Source organism: Microcebus murinus, chromosome 22, assembly GCF_040939455.1.
Source record: "Microcebus murinus isolate Inina chromosome 22, M.murinus_Inina_mat1.0, whole genome shotgun sequence".
NCBI lineage: Eukaryota > Metazoa > Chordata > Mammalia > Primates > Cheirogaleidae > Microcebus > Microcebus murinus.
In genome coordinates, this window is record NC_134125.1 from 25,402,054 (window position 1) to 25,421,076 (window position 19,023).

At 60.0% G+C, this 19,023-nt stretch overlaps 1 protein-coding gene and 1 pseudogene across 1 annotated transcript; one reads left to right on the forward strand and one right to left on the reverse strand.

Moving 5' to 3' along the window:
* The first annotated feature begins 1,627 nt into the window (after positions 1-1,627).
* Positions 1,628-11,773, forward strand: HIC2 (HIC ZBTB transcriptional repressor 2). The gene is made up of 2 exons (XM_012776686.3): positions 1,628-2,120; positions 4,175-11,773. Exons 1-2 carry the CDS (start codon positions 2,095-2,097, stop codon positions 5,985-5,987), a joined length of 1,839 nt encoding a protein of 612 aa, XP_012632140.1. The 5' UTR covers positions 1,628-2,094; the 3' UTR covers positions 5,988-11,773.
* An 870-nt stretch (positions 11,774-12,643) lies between these two features.
* Positions 12,644-13,217, reverse strand: LOC105877785 (V-type proton ATPase subunit E 1 pseudogene; annotated as a pseudogene).
* Between the last annotated feature and the right edge of the window lie 5,806 nt (positions 13,218-19,023).

Below are 19,023 nucleotides of genomic sequence, written 5' to 3' on the forward strand. Positions count from 1 at the left end.
TAGAGGAGGACCCAGATGGCCCTGCTAGCCCAGGACTGCTGCCCCACTGCCCCAGATCCTAGGCATCCTAGAAGCCAGCACTCTGGGCAGGGTAGGCCAGGGCCAGGCATGCTGTCCTTGGGGCTGATAGGCACGCCGCCTGGGCCTGTTGCCAGGGCCTGCTGGGTGCCAGGCAATGTCCTCATCCCAGCCTGCAATTAGCTCCTGCCAAGGCTGGGCACCAGCCCTTGGGCCCAGCTTTCTGGGCCAGCCCCAGAGCTATGTTTCTGGTTACTTGGCACTCCCCCAAGCTGGGGCCTCTCCAGGATAGGTGCTTGCTGTCCTGCCTGGCGGTGAGTGGGCAGTGCAGAGTTCTCTGATTGTCGTCATTTGGGTTGGGGAGAGAGAGCAGTGCTCCATAGGGGCCCTGCAGCAGGGTGGCGTGGGGACCCTCTCGAGGGGTGAGGATCCATCACCACTTGCAGACACAGTGGCAGCCCAGACTCAGCCCAGCCTGTGTGTGGCTGGCAGGCAGGGTTCAGGGAAGCCAGTCCTGTCCTGTTCTGCTGAATGTCACGTCTGACCCAACCTGGGACCCACCCCTCTTGGCTGGGAGACTTTGGTCCTCACCTGGGCTGGTGAAGTACCTGGCAGGGCTAGGCAGTGGGTACCCACAGAAGGTGTTCCCAGCCCTGTGGTGCTCAGGTGCCCCAGAGTTCTGCCACCTACTCCTTGCACTGTGTCCAGTGGCTGGCCTGACCTCTTGGACAGGGGCAGGTGACCCTCTGGCAGGTGCTCTGAGAGGCTCTGGTTGAAGAGTGGGTGGGGTGGCACAGGGCTTCATGGTGGGCGTCTGGTTAGTTCCAGTGTGCTGTGCCACTGTGACTTCCTGGCCAGTCTTCTGGCTGCTCTTACAAGTGTTTCAGTAGCCTCTGCTCCCCTTCTAAAGCTGACAGCCGTCCCTGGCCACAGTCTGACTTTACAGACCCGAGCGAGGGGCCTAGGCCCAGCCCGCACTAATGTGGACGCTCTTAGGCTTCTGTACCTACAGAGCTGGTTCTGCTGCCCTCTGGGCCTTTGGTGGGGTCCTGGGCCAACTGTCTGCCCCTCCCCTCGGTCCCCCCTAAGAGGCAAGCTGCTCTAGGGGCTGGAGAGACAGCTGGCAGGCTGAAGCTGAAGCCTGTGAGGCCTCCCAGCCACAGGCCACACCGGGTCTGGTCACATTCCTGAGGGACCTGCTGAGCCTCCCTGGCCCTGGGGTAGGGGGTGGGGTGGGGGAAGGGCAGGCAGGAATGGGCTCCCTGCTGCTACAGGCCCCTTCTGCACCCCTGGCTCCATTCCAGGGGAGCTCAGGCTGGCCCACGTTGGGTGCAGGGACCCCCATCCTGCAGGGCCCACGGCTGTGGGAGAGAAGGAGCCCGCCCTCATCTGGAGGCAGCTGCCAGTGGCTTTGGTGGGTTGGTACTGGAAGGCCAAGCCTGCAGCTTGGGCGATCCCTTAGGCAGTGAAACCTCCAGAGAGGGGAGGCCACGTGGTCAGGCCAGGGCTGGGCTGGAGGGGGCTGGGCACTCTAGGGTGGGAGAGGCCAGGGCAGATCCTAGAGGGACAGGGGCCGGGGAGCTAGAAGCGGTTGAGACTAGTTCTTATAAATAGCCCTTGCACAAGTGGCTCCAATTTTGACCTTTTGTTATGTAAATTTGGCAAGCCTGGGAAGGGCCTTGCCCAGGCCTCCTGCCTCCGCCTGCCTGCCAGGAATTGTGTGCCTGCCACTAGCGCCCCCAGGCATAGGTGGCCCCTAGGGTGTCCTAAATATCCTGTGTGTGTGTGTGTTGAGGGGGGAGGTTTAGTGCCCACCAAGTTCCCCAGAGCCGTTCCTGGGGTCCTCACTCTTCTTTCCCTTCCATCTCTGGGGCACTGTAGTCACTGTCTCTGCAGGGCTGTGCCTGGGTGTTCGGCCTTTCTGGGAATGAGGGCCCTAGGTCTTCCCCTGCCGTCCCTCGCCGAGGCCCGTCTGGGTGACCACGTCTGTCTTCTCCTCCTCAGGTGATCAGGCATTGATGCACCCCCAGGAAGGCCACGCGCTCAAGGAGGCCGCCCCCGCTGGCTGCTGCTCACATGGTGTCTGGGCCCCTGGCACTCCGGTAGGCCCAGGGGGAGGTGTGGGGGAGGGGGAACTGCCATCTGCGCCTTCTTCCCTGGGCTTCCTACGTGGTGCACACAGCCCCACTGCCCTTGTTCTGGCCTGTGGTCTTTTGTGTGCGCACTGCGCTGGGTGGTGTGGGGAGAGCCACTGCCCTTTGCCCGTCCCCTTGCCAGGCTCTGAGCACCAGGCGTACTGGGCTCTGGCAGAGCCGGCACTGGCATTTCCCTGGGGCTGGATGTCTGGAGCCCACTGTGGAAGCCACGCCTTAGACTCTTTGTCCCTGCCAGCCTGGCTATTGCAGGGGAGGGAGTGGAAGAAGATTGGTGCCCAAAGTCTCCAGCCTCTGAGCACCCCCACAGGTACAGAGAGCTTGCGTCCACAACCACGTGGCACCCTCATGTGTTCACAGTGAGCTCTGAAACCCTTGGGGTGCCTGTGGTCATTAGGGTTTCCCTCTGTCTTTGCAAGTGGAGGCAGGTGTGGTGCTGGGGAGAGTATTTCTGTCCTGGGAAGAGAGGGCAGGGTGGGTCCCCATGGGAGGCAGGGCTCGCTGCCCTGGGAGGGGCAGGAGACTCTGGTGGTGATGAGGCAAAGGGCAGCTGAGCTATTTACAGAGACCCTGAACTGTGTGGGGCAGAGCTGCCTGTGGTTCCCTCCTGCTTAGCGGCTGGCAGCCATGAGTCAGTGAAGATAGTTCCTGTCTCCACTGGTCTCCTGCCCTGTGGAATCCTGTGGGGCCAGACTAGGCACAGGTGGCCACCTGAACACCACCTGCTTTCCCTAGCCCTGGACTCAGTGCCCTCCCCTGCTGAGCCATTCTCTGAGGCTCTGGCAAGGGTGCAGGTGGAGGTGGATACTGTTTCCTGTGGGGAGCTAGGCTTGGCGCTGAGGCGGCTCTGGGCACCGCTGGCCACTGTCCTTGTCTTCCCTTGTGTTTCCCTCCTCCCCTGGGGTCCATCGGGCTGCCCTGCCCTTGCTCTCCCCACTGAGAATGAGGTTGCCCTGGTACTTGGCACGGGCTGCTGCTCAGTGGGGGTGTGGAGTTTGGTCAGGAGGAGCCAGCCCTTGGAGCCCACGTGCACTCTGTCGTGCCAGTGGGCTTGTAGGGCTCCTGCGGAGCCCAGCGCATTTGTGTGCTTATTACTTAATGACCTCAGTCAGTGTCTGTGCCAGTTGGTCTGGCAAGGCCAGCTGGCCATCTTTCCCAGGTGCAGGAAGGACGGTGTTGTCCTTCCTTGAAAGGACATAGGGCCCAGCTGGTGTCAGGGGCTTGGCCAGGCCACCTTCCCTGCTGGCACCTGGAGGCCCAGGCTAGAGAGGTGCTCAGTGCCGGCCCAAAGGTGGAGCCCTTGGGTTTGGGTGGGCATCGGTGAGGAGCAGGTGTGGGCAGGCGGCAGGCAGGCTGTGGAGTCTGCGAAGCAGCACAACTTCTAGAAAATGCTGAAGCTTAGGCAGCCCCTCAGGTTGTCTGTGCAGCCTGCCACCGCAGAGCAGAGGCTTGCAGATGTGATAGTTAGATTTGGGCCACACAGTGTTTTAAACAGGAGCCTTCATTTAGCTTTGGAGATTTCACATGGAAGTCTAGATTTCCAGCTTGTCTTGAGAGCTGGGGAGATTGGCCCTGTGGGGCTGTGCACCAGGCAGGAGTGGTCAGCTCACCGAGGGAGCTCCTGCTCCCTGGATTTTATAACCACCTATTGGTCATTTTTGGGTTCCCTGCTGGTCCCTGTGGGTGTGTGATCAATTTCCTTTAGTGTGAGACAGCAGCCTGGGCTGTGAGGTCAAGTGCAAATCCCAGTCTCTCTCCTTGGCGCCTTCCTGTCCTGGCCTCCGTCTTCTCATGAGCACGAGTGGGGCGCGAGGGCAGCTCGAGCCCTGGCGAGGTGAGGCACGCATCTGCGCACGGCGGGCAGTTTGGGTCCTCCCTGTGCGCCGTGCTGAGGGGGAGCTGTGTGAGGGTCAGGGCCGGGTCAGTGCGGAGGCCCCTCTGAGTGCCACGTTGAGCCCCATTGTGCTCGGTCATCTAATATGTGTGTGCCTGTTTGCCCACAGGTGGTGCGCGTGGGCAGGGCGCGGGGACATGGGGCCTGACATGGAGCTGCCCAGCCACTCGAAGCAGCTCCTGCTGCAGCTGAACCAGCAGAGGACCAAGGGCTTCCTGTGTGACGTCATCATCATGGTGGAAAACTCCATCTTCCGGGCCCACAAGAACGTCCTGGCCGCCAGCAGCATCTACTTCAAGTCCCTGGTCCTGCATGACAACCTCATCAACCTGGATACAGACATGGTCAGCTCCACGGTGTTCCAGCAGATCCTGGACTTCATCTACACGGGCAAGCTGCTGCCCAGCGACCAGCCGACCGAGCCCAACTTCAGCACCCTCCTCACTGCTGCCAGCTACCTCCAGCTGCCCGAGTTGGCAGCCCTCTGCCGCCGCAAACTCAAGCGGGCCGGTAAGCCCTTCGGCTCTGGGCGGGTCGGGGCCGCTGGCATGGGGCGGCCTCCCCGCAGCCAGCGGCTATCCACGGCCTCTGTCATCCAGGCTCGGTATCCCAGGCTCGTGGACGGGCGCAAGGGGGCCCACGCCTCCCAGGAGCTCCCCCAGGCCAAAGGTTCAGATGAGGAGTTCTTCCTGGGTGGCTCTAACCAGGAGAGCATGCACGGCCTGGGCCTGGCTGTCTGCCCAGCTGGCGGGGAAGCAGGCCTCGGGGGCTGCAGCAGCAGCACTAACGGGAGCAGTGGGGGCTGTGAGCAGGAGCTGGGCCTGGACCTGTCCAAGAAAAGCCCACCTCTGCCTCCCGCCACCCCTGGGCCCCACCTCACCCCTGATGACCTGGCCCAGCTGAGCGACAGTCAGCACAGCTCGCCCCCCTCAGCCTCTGCCCCTCCCGCTGCCAACAGTGCCTCTTATGCCGAGCTGGGGGGCACCCCCGATGAGCCCGTGGATCTGGAGGGGGCTGAGGACAGCCACCTCAGCCTGCCGGAGGGTCCTGGTGGGCAGCCTCGGAAGAGTCTCTGGCACTCGGCCCCCAAGAAGGAGTGGAGCAAGAAGGAGCCTGCGGCTGGCTCCCCCTTTGAGAGGAGAGAAGCGGGGCCCATGGGCCCCTGCCCAGGGGAGGAGGGTGAGGGGCTCGGGGACAGGGTTCCCAATGGCATCCTGGCCAGCGGGGGTGGCCCCAGTGGGCCCTATGGGGAGCCCCCATACCCCTGCAAGGAGGAGGAGGAGAACGGCAAGGATGGCAGCGAGGACAGTGGGCAGAGCGGGAACGAGGGAGGCAGCGGCCATGCTGGCGCCCACTACCTCTTCTGGCAGGAGGGCTACGAGACAGTGCCCTACGGGGACAACCTGTATGTCTGCATCCCCTGCGCCAAGGGCTTCCCTAGCTCTGAGCAGCTCAACGCGCACGTGGAGACGCACACGGAGGAGGAGCTGTTCATCAAGGAGGAGGGCGCCTACGAGACTGGCAGCGGGGGTGCCGAGGAGGAGGCGGAGGACCTGTCGGCACCCAGCGCGGCCGAGCCCCGGCCCTTCAAGTGCTCGGTCTGCGAGAAGACCTACAAGGACCCGGCCACGATGCGGCAGCACGAGAAGACACACTGGCTGATGCGGCCCTTCCCCTGCAACATCTGCGGCAAGATGTTCACGCAGCGAGGCACCATGACGCGCCACATGCGGAGCCACCTGGACCTGAAGCCCTTCGCCTGCGACGAGTGCGGCATGCGCTTCACACGACAGTACCGCCTCACCGAGCACATGCGTGTGCACTCGGGCGAGAAGCCCTATGAGTGCCACCTCTGCGGGGGCAAGTTCACCCAGCAGCGCAACCTCATCAGCCACCTGCGCATGCATACCTCCCCCTCCTAGAAGCCAAAGACCCGCGGCGCCCTCTGCAGACTCGTCCTCGGGAGCCCACGCACGGAGGCGCACGGAGGCGTGGCGCCAGGGGCCAGATGCCTGGGGCCAGCAGGGGCTTGCGGCCGCCCCTGTGGCCCGGCCTGCCCACACCCAGAGCTTTAATCGACAGTCTGTACCAAGTGAAGCCAAGAGGAGGGAAGCCAGCGGCCCGGCCGACTACCTCCCCATCCCACCCAGGGCCCCACCCCCTCGAGGGCAGCCGCAGGGCCCGGGGCGTGGGTCATGTGGGTCTCTGGGACCTGGTCCCTTTGCTGCAGGCCGGCTTGGAGAAGGCGTAGCGGGGCCGTCCGAGCTAGCTAGGGGCAGGGCTGCCCATGGCCGGGGCAGTGTCTGTGTGCGTGTGCGTGTGTTGTGTCTGTGTGCGGGCGTGTGTGACCCTGGCTTTGCGGGGAGCAGGTGCTGGGGGGCAAATCCTGCCCCCCTTGAGCCAGGGTGGCGCTGCTCACTGGCGCTGGGACAGTCAGGGTGACCCCACCGCCTACCTCTCTACAACTAAAGAGCCCTCCGGGCCTGTGTTGCTGTTATTCCTACTGATCTGTTCCTTTCTTTTATTTTTGATTTTTGTTTTTAAACCAAAACAAACAATAGTTTATTTTCTTTCCGGCTCCCCTGGGGCTGAGCCTGGGTCTGCAGACTGAATGTAGCGGGGGCGCCGTGCCTCCTGCCGGTCCTGGTGCCGCGGGGCACCCGGGAACTGCCTCTCCAGGCCCAGAGGCCCCTCTTGCCCAAAGGCCTCCCCGGTCCCCAGCCCTGCCTTGGCGCCTCAGGAGAAAGAGTGCTTTTCCTGTAGTTTCCAAGGAATATTCTTTGTTTAGAGGTACTTGTTTTTTATTAAGAGAAAAGCCAGTGCAACGTTTCTGTGACTGTGGGGGAGGCTGGCTCGGGCCCAGGGCCGAGGGTGCTGCCGGTTCCTTTCCGCGCGCGCACGCGCCGAGCGCACGGACAGATGTCTCGCTTCCCTCCTTCCTCACCCAACAAGGTGGAGAGACGCCTGACCTTTTTGCTACCTCTTGAATTCGTGACAACAATACATTGGTGACTGGCAGGTTTCCTCCCGTCCGCCTGCCCAGGAAGCCGGGCAGGGAGCGGGCCGGGCTCGGGCTGGCCCGGGTGGCCCCAGCACCCTGACGGGCTCCTGCAGCTCACATGGCCGCTTTCCCTGTGAGCGTCTGGGCACAGGTGAGGGGGGTGAGCCCCCGACGGGCAAGGTGCCAGGCATTGAGGACAGGGAGGGGGCAGCTGTTTGTTGCTCCCTGCCAGAGCCAGGATGAGGCGGAAGTGAGCCCCCCCCATCCTGCCCACCCCCCCATGCCTGCAAGAGGTTGAGCTTGGGAGGGCATCAGCCCCAGCCTGGCCAGTGAGAGGTGGGGAAGAGCCACCCAGGGCCACATACCATCTGGCGAACAGGGTTGGCACCTCTCTGAGCAGTCCTGACCTTTGCCCAGTCTGGCGAGAGGCTGGGCACCCCCTGTGGGCTCAGGGTCCCAGCCCTCGCGCCTCGCCTTGCACTCTCAGCCAGCCTCTCTCACCTCTGTGGGCCCTGATCCAGGCTCACCAGGCCAGACCCAAGTTGCCGTGCTCGGTCCTGCTGTTCTTGGCCAACTGGAGCCCCAGGGCTGGGCCAGCAGGCTGTGTCCTCTTCATTTTGCTTCATGTTTTGTTTTGTTTTTCATTCTATTTTAAGTTTAGACCAAAAAATTCCAGAGTCATCCCCTAAGAGACCCCTCCAAAAGACCCTCCAGCTGAAAACAGAGCCTGAGTTCAGGGACTCGAGTGGTGAGCGGCGTGTTTTGGGAGGGAGCTCAGGCCACACTAGGGCTCCTGGCTGAGCCCCCCCATGTGGTGACCCCAGCCCCGAGGTGGCCCCTCTTCCCTTTTGGTAGGAAACGGAGAGCTGGACCCTGGGTCTTGAGTTCCAGCAAGTCAGGCTGGCAACCTGGTGGAGGACACCCCGGGGCTGCACCCCCTCAGTGAGGGGGCAGGGTGCTCCAGGCCCCTGCTGTCCTGACCCCACCCCACTCCGTCAGCACTTAAGCCCACGACACAAAGTCTGTACCGCACGGGAACTGTACACACACCTGGCTGCATGCGTGGCCTCCCGGCCATGGGCAGCTGCATCCGTAAGGTGACTTGTGAAAGTAGGTGATTCCTTTGCAGAACTTCAGGGACTGGGAGCAAAGGCCCCCTCATTCAGCGACGTCTGTGCGACATAGTATTGTACCCACCTTAGTATTGTATCGAGCCTTTTCTGTATTTTAATGAGAAAGCAAAACACTAGTTTCTTATTTAAGATTTTAAGGGTTTGTGGGGTGGGGTAGGGTTAACACAACACTTCGTTTTGTTTTCTTTTCCTTTGATTCCATGTCAAGCGTGTGCTTGCGAGTGTGTGTGTGTGATGTTAAGAGCCTCACGAGAAAATTGGGCCCTCAGAGTCCAAGGCGGCTTACAGTTCTCTGCTTTAGTCACTTAATTCCTGAATGTTTCGGAGAAACAGGAAACAGAAAATAGCAGATGTCATGTAGGAAAGAGGATAAACAAAGAAAGAAAAAGAAAAAAAAGCTCATACCCAAATTCACAAAACCTATTTTTTAAACCAAAGCACATTTTGAATGAGTATGGAACCTCAGTGGGCTCAGAAAAAGATACTAATATATTTATCTCATTGTTTACATAAACTTTTACAGTCTCAGACCTCAGCAGCTGTGAGGCCAGTTCCAGGGAAGCCTCGCCTTCCGCCGGGCGCCCTTCCCCGCCACCCTGGAGCGGCTCTCGGCAGAGGCAGCCCTGGGGGCCAGGAAGGGGCTGGAAGCCTCCCTGGGTTCACCTGAGCCCTTGTCCCCATTCCCAGGGCCTCTCCAAGCCCAGCTGGCACCAAAGAGCGTGGGCCTGTGCTGACCAGCCACCAAGGCCTCCTGGCCGGACCGTGGAAGTCCTGGCCAGCTGGCGTTCCGGAGGTGGCCGTCAGTTCTGGCCACAGGACCTGAGTCTGGGCTTGGGTCCCCTGCTGCTCTGCCCATGACCCTCGGGGTGGGTTGATGTGAGGGTCCCACTCAAGCCAAAAAGCCGGGACCTTTGCACAGCTCAGGCAACTCTGGTGGGTCCCCACCCCCAGGGGACCCCCCATCCCAGACCCCACCCCAGGCAGCGGAAGGGGCTGACTGGGCCTGGTTCTTACCAACTCAGACGGTGCAAACACTCTTAACAGTGTTGTTTTTGTATCAATACGTTTGTGCAGTGATGAATGTATTTATTTCTCAGACTTGGGGCGGGCGAGCGAGCGGCAGGCCGGGCTCCGCCACCGCACGCTCCCACCCGACCGAGCCCTGGCAAGGGCTCCTCCAGGATTGCAAAAAAGGAAAAAAGAAAAGAACATTTAAACAAATAAGAATCTCAGAGACTCACAGCATAGCCATACACCTCAGCCTGTGAAAGGAACAATCCAGACCCACGCTGACCTCCCCGGCCTCACACAGCCGTGTGTGTTTCCCGTTCATCACCACTTGGGGGCGCCGGGGTACCCGCCTGCTCCCCCACCTGTCAGTATTCACTGGTCCCCCGCAGTGCAGGAGTGCAATCCAGGCTGGGCTGTGGGCAGGCAGACCCCACCTGCCCCCGCCCCACCCTGGGTGGGGTGGGGCCTGGGCAGCCTTGGGGCAGGGCTCAGGGAGTCGGGGCTGCATCCGTCCAGCCCCCAGCCTTGGGGGACAAAAGCCAAAGGTGCCAGGCCTTAGAAGAGTAGACAAGGGCTCTCTCTGCCATGCCATGCCCCCCAAAGGGACCAGGGTCCCCCTATTCCCCAGAATCATGTTGGGGAGAACTTGACCTGTGAAAAAGATGCCGGCAGTTAGGGGATGGGGGAACTTAACTGGAGCCTCAGTCTGACATTCCAAGCTGGGGGTGGGTGTGTGGGAATTGAGGCCACCCTGACCCCCTTCCTCGGAAGCCCCAGCTTCAGTTATCCCACTTTGATTTTATACTGGGAACCCCTCCCCCTACCTCACCTTGTTATTTATTGCTGTAATTCACTGACCTCAAAAATGCTGCATAACAGACCTCACTTGGGGCAGGGAGGATCCCCAGGGCTCCCCCCTCCACTTGGCGGGACCCCGTGGGGCCAGGTGCTGAAGGGAACCTCTCTGTCCCCAACCCACACTTGCTTCTCCCGCTCCCGGGGGCCCAGGCTGGGCACTGGCTCATTCTTGCAAATACCTCGAGGGGGAGGGGAGGGAGGGGTTATAACTGTTTTGTTTAATTGGAACTGGAAGAGGGATCATGTCCTATTTTATGCCCTTCCCAGAAAGAGGGAGGGATAGCAGGATCGCACTCCTGCACTGGCCACCGCCGCTGTCACTTGTCACACTGAGTTCACCTCCCTCGAGAGTTTGGGTAAATTCAGATCAGAGCTGCAGGCACACAGCCATCCAGTGTCAGAAAAGCGATTCACCAGTGACCGATCTCTCCATTCAGAAGCGTGCAGTCTTAATGTACAGTGATGAGAAACTGTTATTTTATGATCTTTTCATTAAAAGCTTGGTTGAAAACTATCAAGGCCTCAGTGTTCTGCTTCTGCTTTTCTCTAGCAAAGTGATAAATGGCTTCCAGGTCGTAGGAGGGTGGGACCCAGGTGGGGCACTTGGCTGCTATCTCCAAGCTGTGCTTGGTGGTAGTAGGTCCCAGGCCAGAAAGCCAGCACTTTGGTGTCAGCATCCTCTTGGGCAACAACCTGAGTTAGCTGAGGCCATCCAGGGAGCAATGATCTGTGGGCAGTCACGGTGGGCAAGGACTTGGTGACTGGGATGTTGGGGCGTCTGCCCGGTGCCCGCGACCCCTGTTGGAGCGGCAGGGCTGGGGCTGAGCAAAGGCTGGGCAAGGCAAGGGCCCACTGCTGCTTCCTGCTGCCTGGCCTGCTGGGGGACGGCCGGGGATGGGGTGACCTTGGGACTGCACATGTCCACAGTGGCTCCCAGGCAGCAGCAAGCCAGCCTGTGACCCTAGACTTGGGCATTGCTGCTCTAGTGGTGCATTCTACTGGATTTGTTTAAAAATTTTTTTTTTAATTTTGTGACTTTTATAATCTGATGACTTATGTAGTAAGAGCAGCTACTATCCAAATCAACTTTAGTGTCATAAGAATTGTTATACGAGGTTAAAACCCATTATCTGCAGAGTTCCTAATTCTTTTTCCACCTTACAACTATTCTCTAATACCTTACAACAATGCATTTGTAATGTCACCATAATTGTTTAAATTTCTGAATTACAAAATGTGTGAATACTCCCCCATCCCAACTTCTAGTTTTTGAGAATGACATTTCTCTTTCTGAAGATTACCTGGGTTGGCTTATCTTATATATGCGATTAGATACACTGAAAAGTACCTCAGGCTCAAATTTAAATCATTTTGTATTTAAATACTGATTTTATAAAATGTAGCATATAAAGGTGAACTCAATTTACAACTTAATTTGTTTAAGCAAATTGCCTTTCACAATACATTGCAGCTAAGATGTGTACAAGATTTTACATGCATTTGGGGAGAAATCACACAGAAGCAGCTGCTTTTTCAATAAACTTGGCCAACTTCACATCTTTTTTGGTCAATCCACCAAAGTCATGCGAGGTAAGAGTTATCTGGACCTTGTTGTACACATTGGACCATTCTGGGTGATGATTCATCTTCTCTGCTTGTAGGGCAACTCGGGATATAAAGCCAAATGCCTGATTAAAATTTTTGAAGGGGCTGGGCGCGGTGTCTCACGCCTGTAATCCTAGCTCTCTGGGAGGCCGAGGCGGGCGGATTGCTCGAGGTCAGGAGTTCAAAACCAGCCTGAGCAAGAGCGAGACCCCGTCTCTACTATAAATAGAAAGAAATTAATTGGCCAACTAATATATACAAAAAATTAGCCAGGCATGGTGGCGAATGCCTGTAGTCCCAGCTACTTGGGAGGCTGAGGCAGGAGGATTGCTTGAGCCAAGAGTTTGAGGTTGCTGTGAGCGAGGCTGACGCCACGGCACTCACTCTAGCCTGGGCAACAAAGTGAGACTCTGTCTCAAAAAAAAAAAAAAAAATTTTTTTTTGAAGGAGAACTCTTTGTGGAGGGCATCTCTCTCACTTGCTACTAACCACCCTGCTGCTTTGAGGTGGTCGTGTATAATCTGCTTCAGCTCCTCTGGTGTCAACTAGTGAACATCTGCCACCGTGGCCGCGAATGTTGGCCCGACAAGAAGCCCCGCGTCGCCCGGTGCGCCCAGACCGCCGCTGCCGTGGCCGCCCAAGGAGGGCTTAAAAAATTTTTTTTTTAAATTTTTTTTTTGAGACAGAGTCTCGCTTTGTTGCCCAGGCTAGAGCGAGTGCCATGGCATCAGCCTAGCTCACAGCAACCTCAAACTCTTAGGCTCAAGCGATCCTCCTGCCTCAGCCTCCCGAGTAGCTGGGACTACAGGCATGTGCCACCATGCCCGGCTAATTTTTTCTATATATATCTTAGTTGGCCAATTAATTTCTTTCTATTTATAGTAGAGACGGGGTCTCACTCTTGCTCAGGCTGGTTTCGAACTCCTGACCTTGAGCAATCCTCCCGCCTCGGCCTTCCAGAGAGCTAGGATTACAGGCGTGAGCCACCGCGCCTGGCCGCCCCATTATAGATCTCAATGCCACCAGCTATGTCCTCAAGCAGGTAGGCCTAATCAATTTGGACATCAACATCATTTTTAGCAGCAATTTTGTACATAGGGATCGCCTTTTGCACTGCACCCTTTACCAGAGGTAAATCTTGTTTCCTGCAACGAACAATCATTTGGAGTTCCAGCAACTGGTACAAACCCTGGAGGACCAGTCCATCCAGCAGCACCTGGTACCTTTTGTGTCTTTTACCACCTTGTTGAGTCTCTGTTTTGCTTCATCTAGTAGGTCTGTGATAAGGTCATCTCTTGCTTTGAGGACTCTGAGCCTTGCTTGATTCACCAAATTGAACATTTTCTTCTGCTGCTCAATCTGCTTCTCTTTCTTCTCATAGTATTCCATAATCTTCAGTCTTTGGGTTTGCACAAGCCGACCTTTCTCAATGGTGAATTCTTCTGCCTTTGCATCTATTTTTCTACTTTTTCACTGGCTTCTTGTTCAATGAAAGCCATCATATGCTTAATCTGCTTTTGCACATCAGCATCGCTGAGGGCCATGGTGAGAGCAATGCTAGACCGGTGGGCAACAGGATCGAGTAGAGGTTGAAGAGATCGGTGGGAGGGTTGAGAAGAAGAAAACTCCAGATGTAGCTCTTTTTAAGGAAATACTTTTTGGCATCTTCTTCTGTTCCTTGCACAATATCTACAGTAGTTCCCTTTTAGATCCCTCTTTTCAGTTTGCTTTTATCTTTTTCTATAACTTTAAAGTCTTTTCTTAAACACTGGGTGGTGGTGGCAAATTGTTCATATTTACGATCGAGACCCTACAAAGCTGCTCAGAACCAGACCAACGGCACCCAAGACGCGCCGTCCATCACACTTGTCCTTGCGCGGCCGAGAGGCGCGAGGCTTCCTCCGCGAGAGCAGCGCCTGCGCCCGCTCCTGGCCCGCCTGGCTGAGGGAGCGGGCGAGGGCGGCCCGCCTGGCACGCCCGGCTGAGGGAGCGGGCGAGGGCGGCCCGCCAGGCACAGGGAGCGGGCGAGGGCGGCCCGCCAGGCTGAGGGAGCGGGCGAGGGCGGCCCGCCAGGCTGAGGGAGCGGGCGAGGGCGGCCCGCCAGGCTGAGGGAGCGGGCGAGGGCGGCCCGCCCGGCTGAGGGAGCGGGCGAGGGCGGCCCGCCAGGCACAGGGAGCGGGCGAGGGCGGCCCGCCTGGCACAGGGAGCGGGCGAGGGCGGCCCGCCTGGCTGAGGGAGCGGGCGAGGGCGGCCCGCCTGGCTGAGGGAGCGGGCGAGGGCGGCCCGCCTGGCACAGGGAGCGGGCGAGGGCGGCCCGCCAGGCTGAGGGAGCGGGCGAGGGCGGCCCGCCTGGCTGAGGGAGCGGGCGAGGGCGGCCCGCCAGGCTGAGGGAGCGGGCGAGGGCGGCCCGCCTGGCACGCCAGGCCGAGGGAGCGGGCGAGGGCGGCCCGCCAGGCTGAGGGAGCGGGCGAGGGCGGCCCGCCAGGCTGAGGGAGCGGGCGAGGGCAGGCCTGGCCGGGCGGGGAAGGCGGCACCGCCTCGAGCCGCGTCCCGTGTCCCCCAAGAGGCGGTGTCGCTCCGTCGGCTGGCTCGGACAGGCCCTGCCCAGCCGGCGCCCGCTCCCAGCCGCGGGCGCTGCGGGTGGCCCGTGCCCTCCCGCCCGGCGACAGGAGAGCCCGCCTCCGAGACAAAACCGCCTCTCCCAGAGCCGCGGGAGGGCGTACGCCGCGGGCGTCTGCGTCTTGCGCGGGGCGCCGGCGTTCGAGGACTTCCGGCAGGGCCTGCGGAGGGCGGAGGGCGCCGCCGAGCGGCGGGCGTGTGCAAGGACGCCTTCCCCGCGGCCCTGGCCCAGCCCGACCGAGCCGTCGACGGTCCTAGGCGTTGTGCTGTGGGGCGTCGCTGCGGTGACTGCGGCCCGCGGAGGGGGCAGCGCCCGGCGCCTGCGCGGTCGCCTCTCTAGGAGCTGGATGGCTGTGGGCAGCGCGAGCCCTGGGTGCGTGGCCCTGCGGCCTCCGGCCTGGGCCTCCCCCAGCACAGGCGGCCCCTGGCCTTTCCGCGGATGTCACCGTGGGGAGGGCTGGTGGGTCCAGGGCTGGGAAGGCACAGGCAGGCGGGGCTGCAGGCTCCTGGGCAGGCAACAGCTGGGCCAGGGCGGCGGCCGGGGGCCTGTCCCTGCCACTCTGCTTTTCCAACTGAGACCCACAGGTGGGGAGGGGAGGTGTTTTTTTTGAGACAGAGTCTCGCTTTGTTGCCCAGGCTAGAGTGAGTGCCGTGGCGTCAGCCTCGCTCACAGCAACCTCACACTCCTGGGCTCAAGCAATCCTCCTGCCTCAGCCTCCCAAGTAGCTGGGACTACAGGCATGCGCCACCATGCCTGGCTAATTTTTTATATATATTTTAGTTGGCCAATTAATTTCTTTCTATTTTTTTATAGTAGAGACGGGGTCTCGCTCTTGCTCGGGCTGGTTTCGACTCCTGACCTCGAGCAATCCGCCCGTCACATCCCTAGCATCCCAGAGTGCCAGGGTGACAGGTGTGAGCCACCGCGCCCAGCTGGGAGGGGAGGTCTTGGCGCCAGGAGGCCCACCCACCCTCGGGGACTCACTGAGCAGCACCTCCCTCTGCTCCGGGTGGGTGGCCTCGGAGGGGACCTCACCCGTCCCCTGTGCCTGGCTGCCTGGTGGTACCTCCTGCTGTCGCTGAGCAGTGGGTCTAGGAAAATGCCTGCCGCCCGCCATTTGAGGATGAGCCTGTTTCATGTTCAGCTGATCTTGGCCACAGGTAACAGCCAGTCCCCACCTGCTGGCGTCCCCAGGGTGAGGCTGGAGCAGCATTCAGGGGATGGCATCGTTGGCTTCTGCCGGTCCACGAGTCCAGGTCCTCTGGAAGGAGCCCGGCATTCGAGTGAGTGCTGCGTGCGGAGCCCTGGGCTGCTTGGTGGAGGAAAACGGGGTGAGCCATGGTCCTGACCTCTGGGATGCTAGCGTGCTGCGGGAGAGACAGCAGATAACACTGACAACAGTGGTGACAAACAGCAGCAGCTGACATCGAGCCTTCCCACAGCCAGGCCGGGTTCCAGACTTGGCAGCCTCCGGCCTCCTTCCTCCCACGGTTGGGTCAGTGCTGCCTGGGGGTGGGCTCAGCGGCTGCTCGTCCCTGTCCCCAAGGCACTGGTGTGCAGGGATGGGCGGGGACAGTCTGGCCTGTTGGTGACACTGGGCACCTGGCCTGTGGTTGGAGAGGAGGGCTGGACCAGGCTCCAGCCACATCAGAGAGCTCGGCCTGAGCCCAGGGGAGCAGGCCGGATTTGCCGGCAGTGGGGGCGGCCAGGGCTGGGGCTGCCATGACAAAGTGCCACAGACTGGGCGGCTGGAGCCACAGAGTCCGTGGGCTCACAGCTCTGGGGCCCGAAGTCCCAGATCAGGCCTGAGCAGGCCCGACTCCCGAGGCCTCCCTCCTGGGCTCGCCCACGGCCCTCTCCTCCCCGAGTCCTCACTGCCTGTCTGCGTCCTCATCGCCTCTTACAAGGACACCAGTCCTTGTGGATCACGGCCCACCGCATGGCCTCATTTTACCTTATCCGCCTTTAAAGACCCTACATTCAAACACGGTCACACTGTGAGGTGCCGGGGTCAGGGCTTCCACATGGGCATTTGGGGGACACAGCCGGAAGGGGTGCACAGAGCAGCGTGCCACGTGCAGCCGCCGGTGCCTGCAGGGGTCCCGGCAGCCCTGTCCCGGGTCTGATGACTCGCCTGCAGCTGGCCTCGGCGGCACCCTCGTCCTGCCGTCCTTTAGCGCAGGCCGCGCTGTCCGCAGGTGCCGCCGGCAGATGCTGCCACGACAGCTTCCCCTCTCGTGCCACAGGCCACGGCAAAGGCACGTGGGGGCGCGTCACGCGTGGCTACCAGGAGCCTGCGGTGGCTGCTTCCATCCCAGGCGGCTGGAGACCCCAGGAGCCAGTGGGGGCCGGTCCCCAGAAGCACCACGTTGGGATGCCAGCGGCAGCGTGCTCAGCCTGGCGCGTGGCCTCTGGGAAGCCCGCCAGCGAGCCTCGACCGCCGCCCGTCCTGGCTCATGCCAGTGGACTGTCTGCTAAGCCCCCGTGACCTCACTTCCACGTGTCCCCACGGCCGTGGCTGCGGTGGGGCTTGCAGGGCCCAGCACCACAGAGCATCGAGGGAGGTGGCCCCGCCCCTCCTGTCCCCTGGGCAGGTGGAGGGAGGGGCCGCCCGGCCTGAGGAGCAGCCCATCCCAGGGGGAAGGCCATGGCCTTCACGCATGTCGGGCACAGGGGTCCAAGTGTGTCCCTGCCGGGCTGGGGCGGCCAGGGGCTGGGCTGGGGTGTGTGCTGAGAGGCTGAGGGCTGCCTGTGCGTGGGGCCCCGGTCCTGCTGGCAGTGGCCCGTGCCCTTGGCCGAGACGCCACGTCTCTGCAGCGGAGACAGGCTGTCCCTCCGTTAGCCCCACGCCCCACTGTGTGCCAGGTGCCATGCTGTGAGCTCTGTCCCAGCAGGGCAGGCAGGAAAGAAAGGCAGCAGGAAAACGCATGGCAGGGGGTGCCCAGCGAGTGGGTGCAGGGAGACAGCGCCAGGGGGACCAAGTTGCTGTTGGGAATCAGGGACCAGGTGACCAGAGAAGGCTTCCCCCAGAAGCTGGTCTTAGGGTGAGGAAGTGAAGGAGGGGACAGGTGGTGGGAGGAGCTGGTGCAAAGGCCCTGTGGCAGCAGGTGGGTCTGTCCAGGCTGCTGTGGGGAGAATGGTCAGCAGGCAGCTACCGCATAGGTTCTGGAACAATCCAGCCCAGAGGCATGCGCTGCAGGTGCTAAGAAGAGGTCAGAACAGGCCGGGTGCAGTGGTTCACGCCTGTCATCCTAGCACTCTGGGAGGCCGAGGTGGGTGGATTGCTCGAGGTCAGGAGTTCGATACCAGCCTGAGCAAGAGTGAGACCCCGTCTCTACTAAAAAAAATAGAAAGAAATTAATTGGCCAAGTAATATATATAGAAAAATATTAGCCGGGCATGGTGGCACATGCCTGTAGTCCCAGCTACTCGGGAGGCTGAGGCGGGAGGATCGCTTGAGCCCAGGAGTTTGAGGTTGCTGTGAGCTAGGCTGACGCCACGGCACTCACTCTAGCCTGGACAACAGAGTGAGACTCTGTCTCAAAAAAAAAAAAAAAAAAAAAAAAGGTCAGAACTGGGAGGCTGGGTTTTATTTGAACTTACTTAACAAGCACTTGCGTGTCGCCAACGCGACCAGCAATGGTCTGAGTGCTTTGCAGACATCAGCTCAATTAGGCAACCACTGCACTCACAGGTGGGCCAGCAGTCTGTGACAGAGGAGCCCTCAGGACTAGCGGACAGGTTGGAGGAAGGGCGTGTGACGGGGCGGGGCTGGGAGGAGCAGGGGGAGGCTGGAGGGGACCGTGCCAGGAGAGCCAGTCGCCTGGCGCGGTGTGGCGAGTGGGCCGGGGAGGCTGACAACTGGCCACTTCCCTGGGGGCTTCCATGAAGGGACATTGGTCTCCTCCCTCCTTCCCTCAGAGCGTAGAGACTGACCAGGTTCTAGGTGCCCAGTGCCGAGAGCAGCCGTGTCACGCGCAGGAAGCTCCTGTCTGCTTTTCTTGCCTTACAGTATCTCACATGTGTTGTGCGTGTGTCCGCCACACACACGGCTGGCTGTGGAAGGATGGGATGTAAACATAAATATAAATAGAACTGACCATTCTGGCAATTTCTTTTCTTTTTTTTTTTTTTTTTTGAGACAGAGTCTCGCTTTGTTGCCCAGGCTAGAGTGAGTGCCATGGCGTCAGCCTCGCTCACAGCAACCTCAAACTCCTGGGCTCAAGCAATCCTCCCGCCTCAGCCTCCCAAGTAGCTGGGACTACAGGCATGTGCCACCATGCCCGGCTAATTTTTTCTATATGTATTAGTTGGCCAATTGATTTCTTTCTATTTATAGTAAAGACGGGGGTCTCGCTCTTGCTCAGGCTGGTTTCGAACTCCTGACTTCAAGCAATCCACCCGCCTCGGCCTCCCAGAGTGCTAGGGTTAGAGGTGTGAGCCACCACGCCCGGCCAAATATTTAACAATTAAAGTAGGGGCCTTCAGGGTGTGGCAGCTCACCTGCAGTCGCTGCAGCTACGTGGAGGCTGAGATGGGAGGGTCGCTTGAGGCCAGGCCAAGCGTTCCAGACCAGCCTGAGCGACATACCGAGACCTCATGTCTATAAAGGTTTTAAAAATAGAATAATAGGGCCCTGTGTGGATAGGAAGGAATCATAGGAATTGGTCAGATAGTGGCACAGAAACCAGGGGGAGCGAGAAAGGCCTCACCGAAGAGGTGGCGGTCCG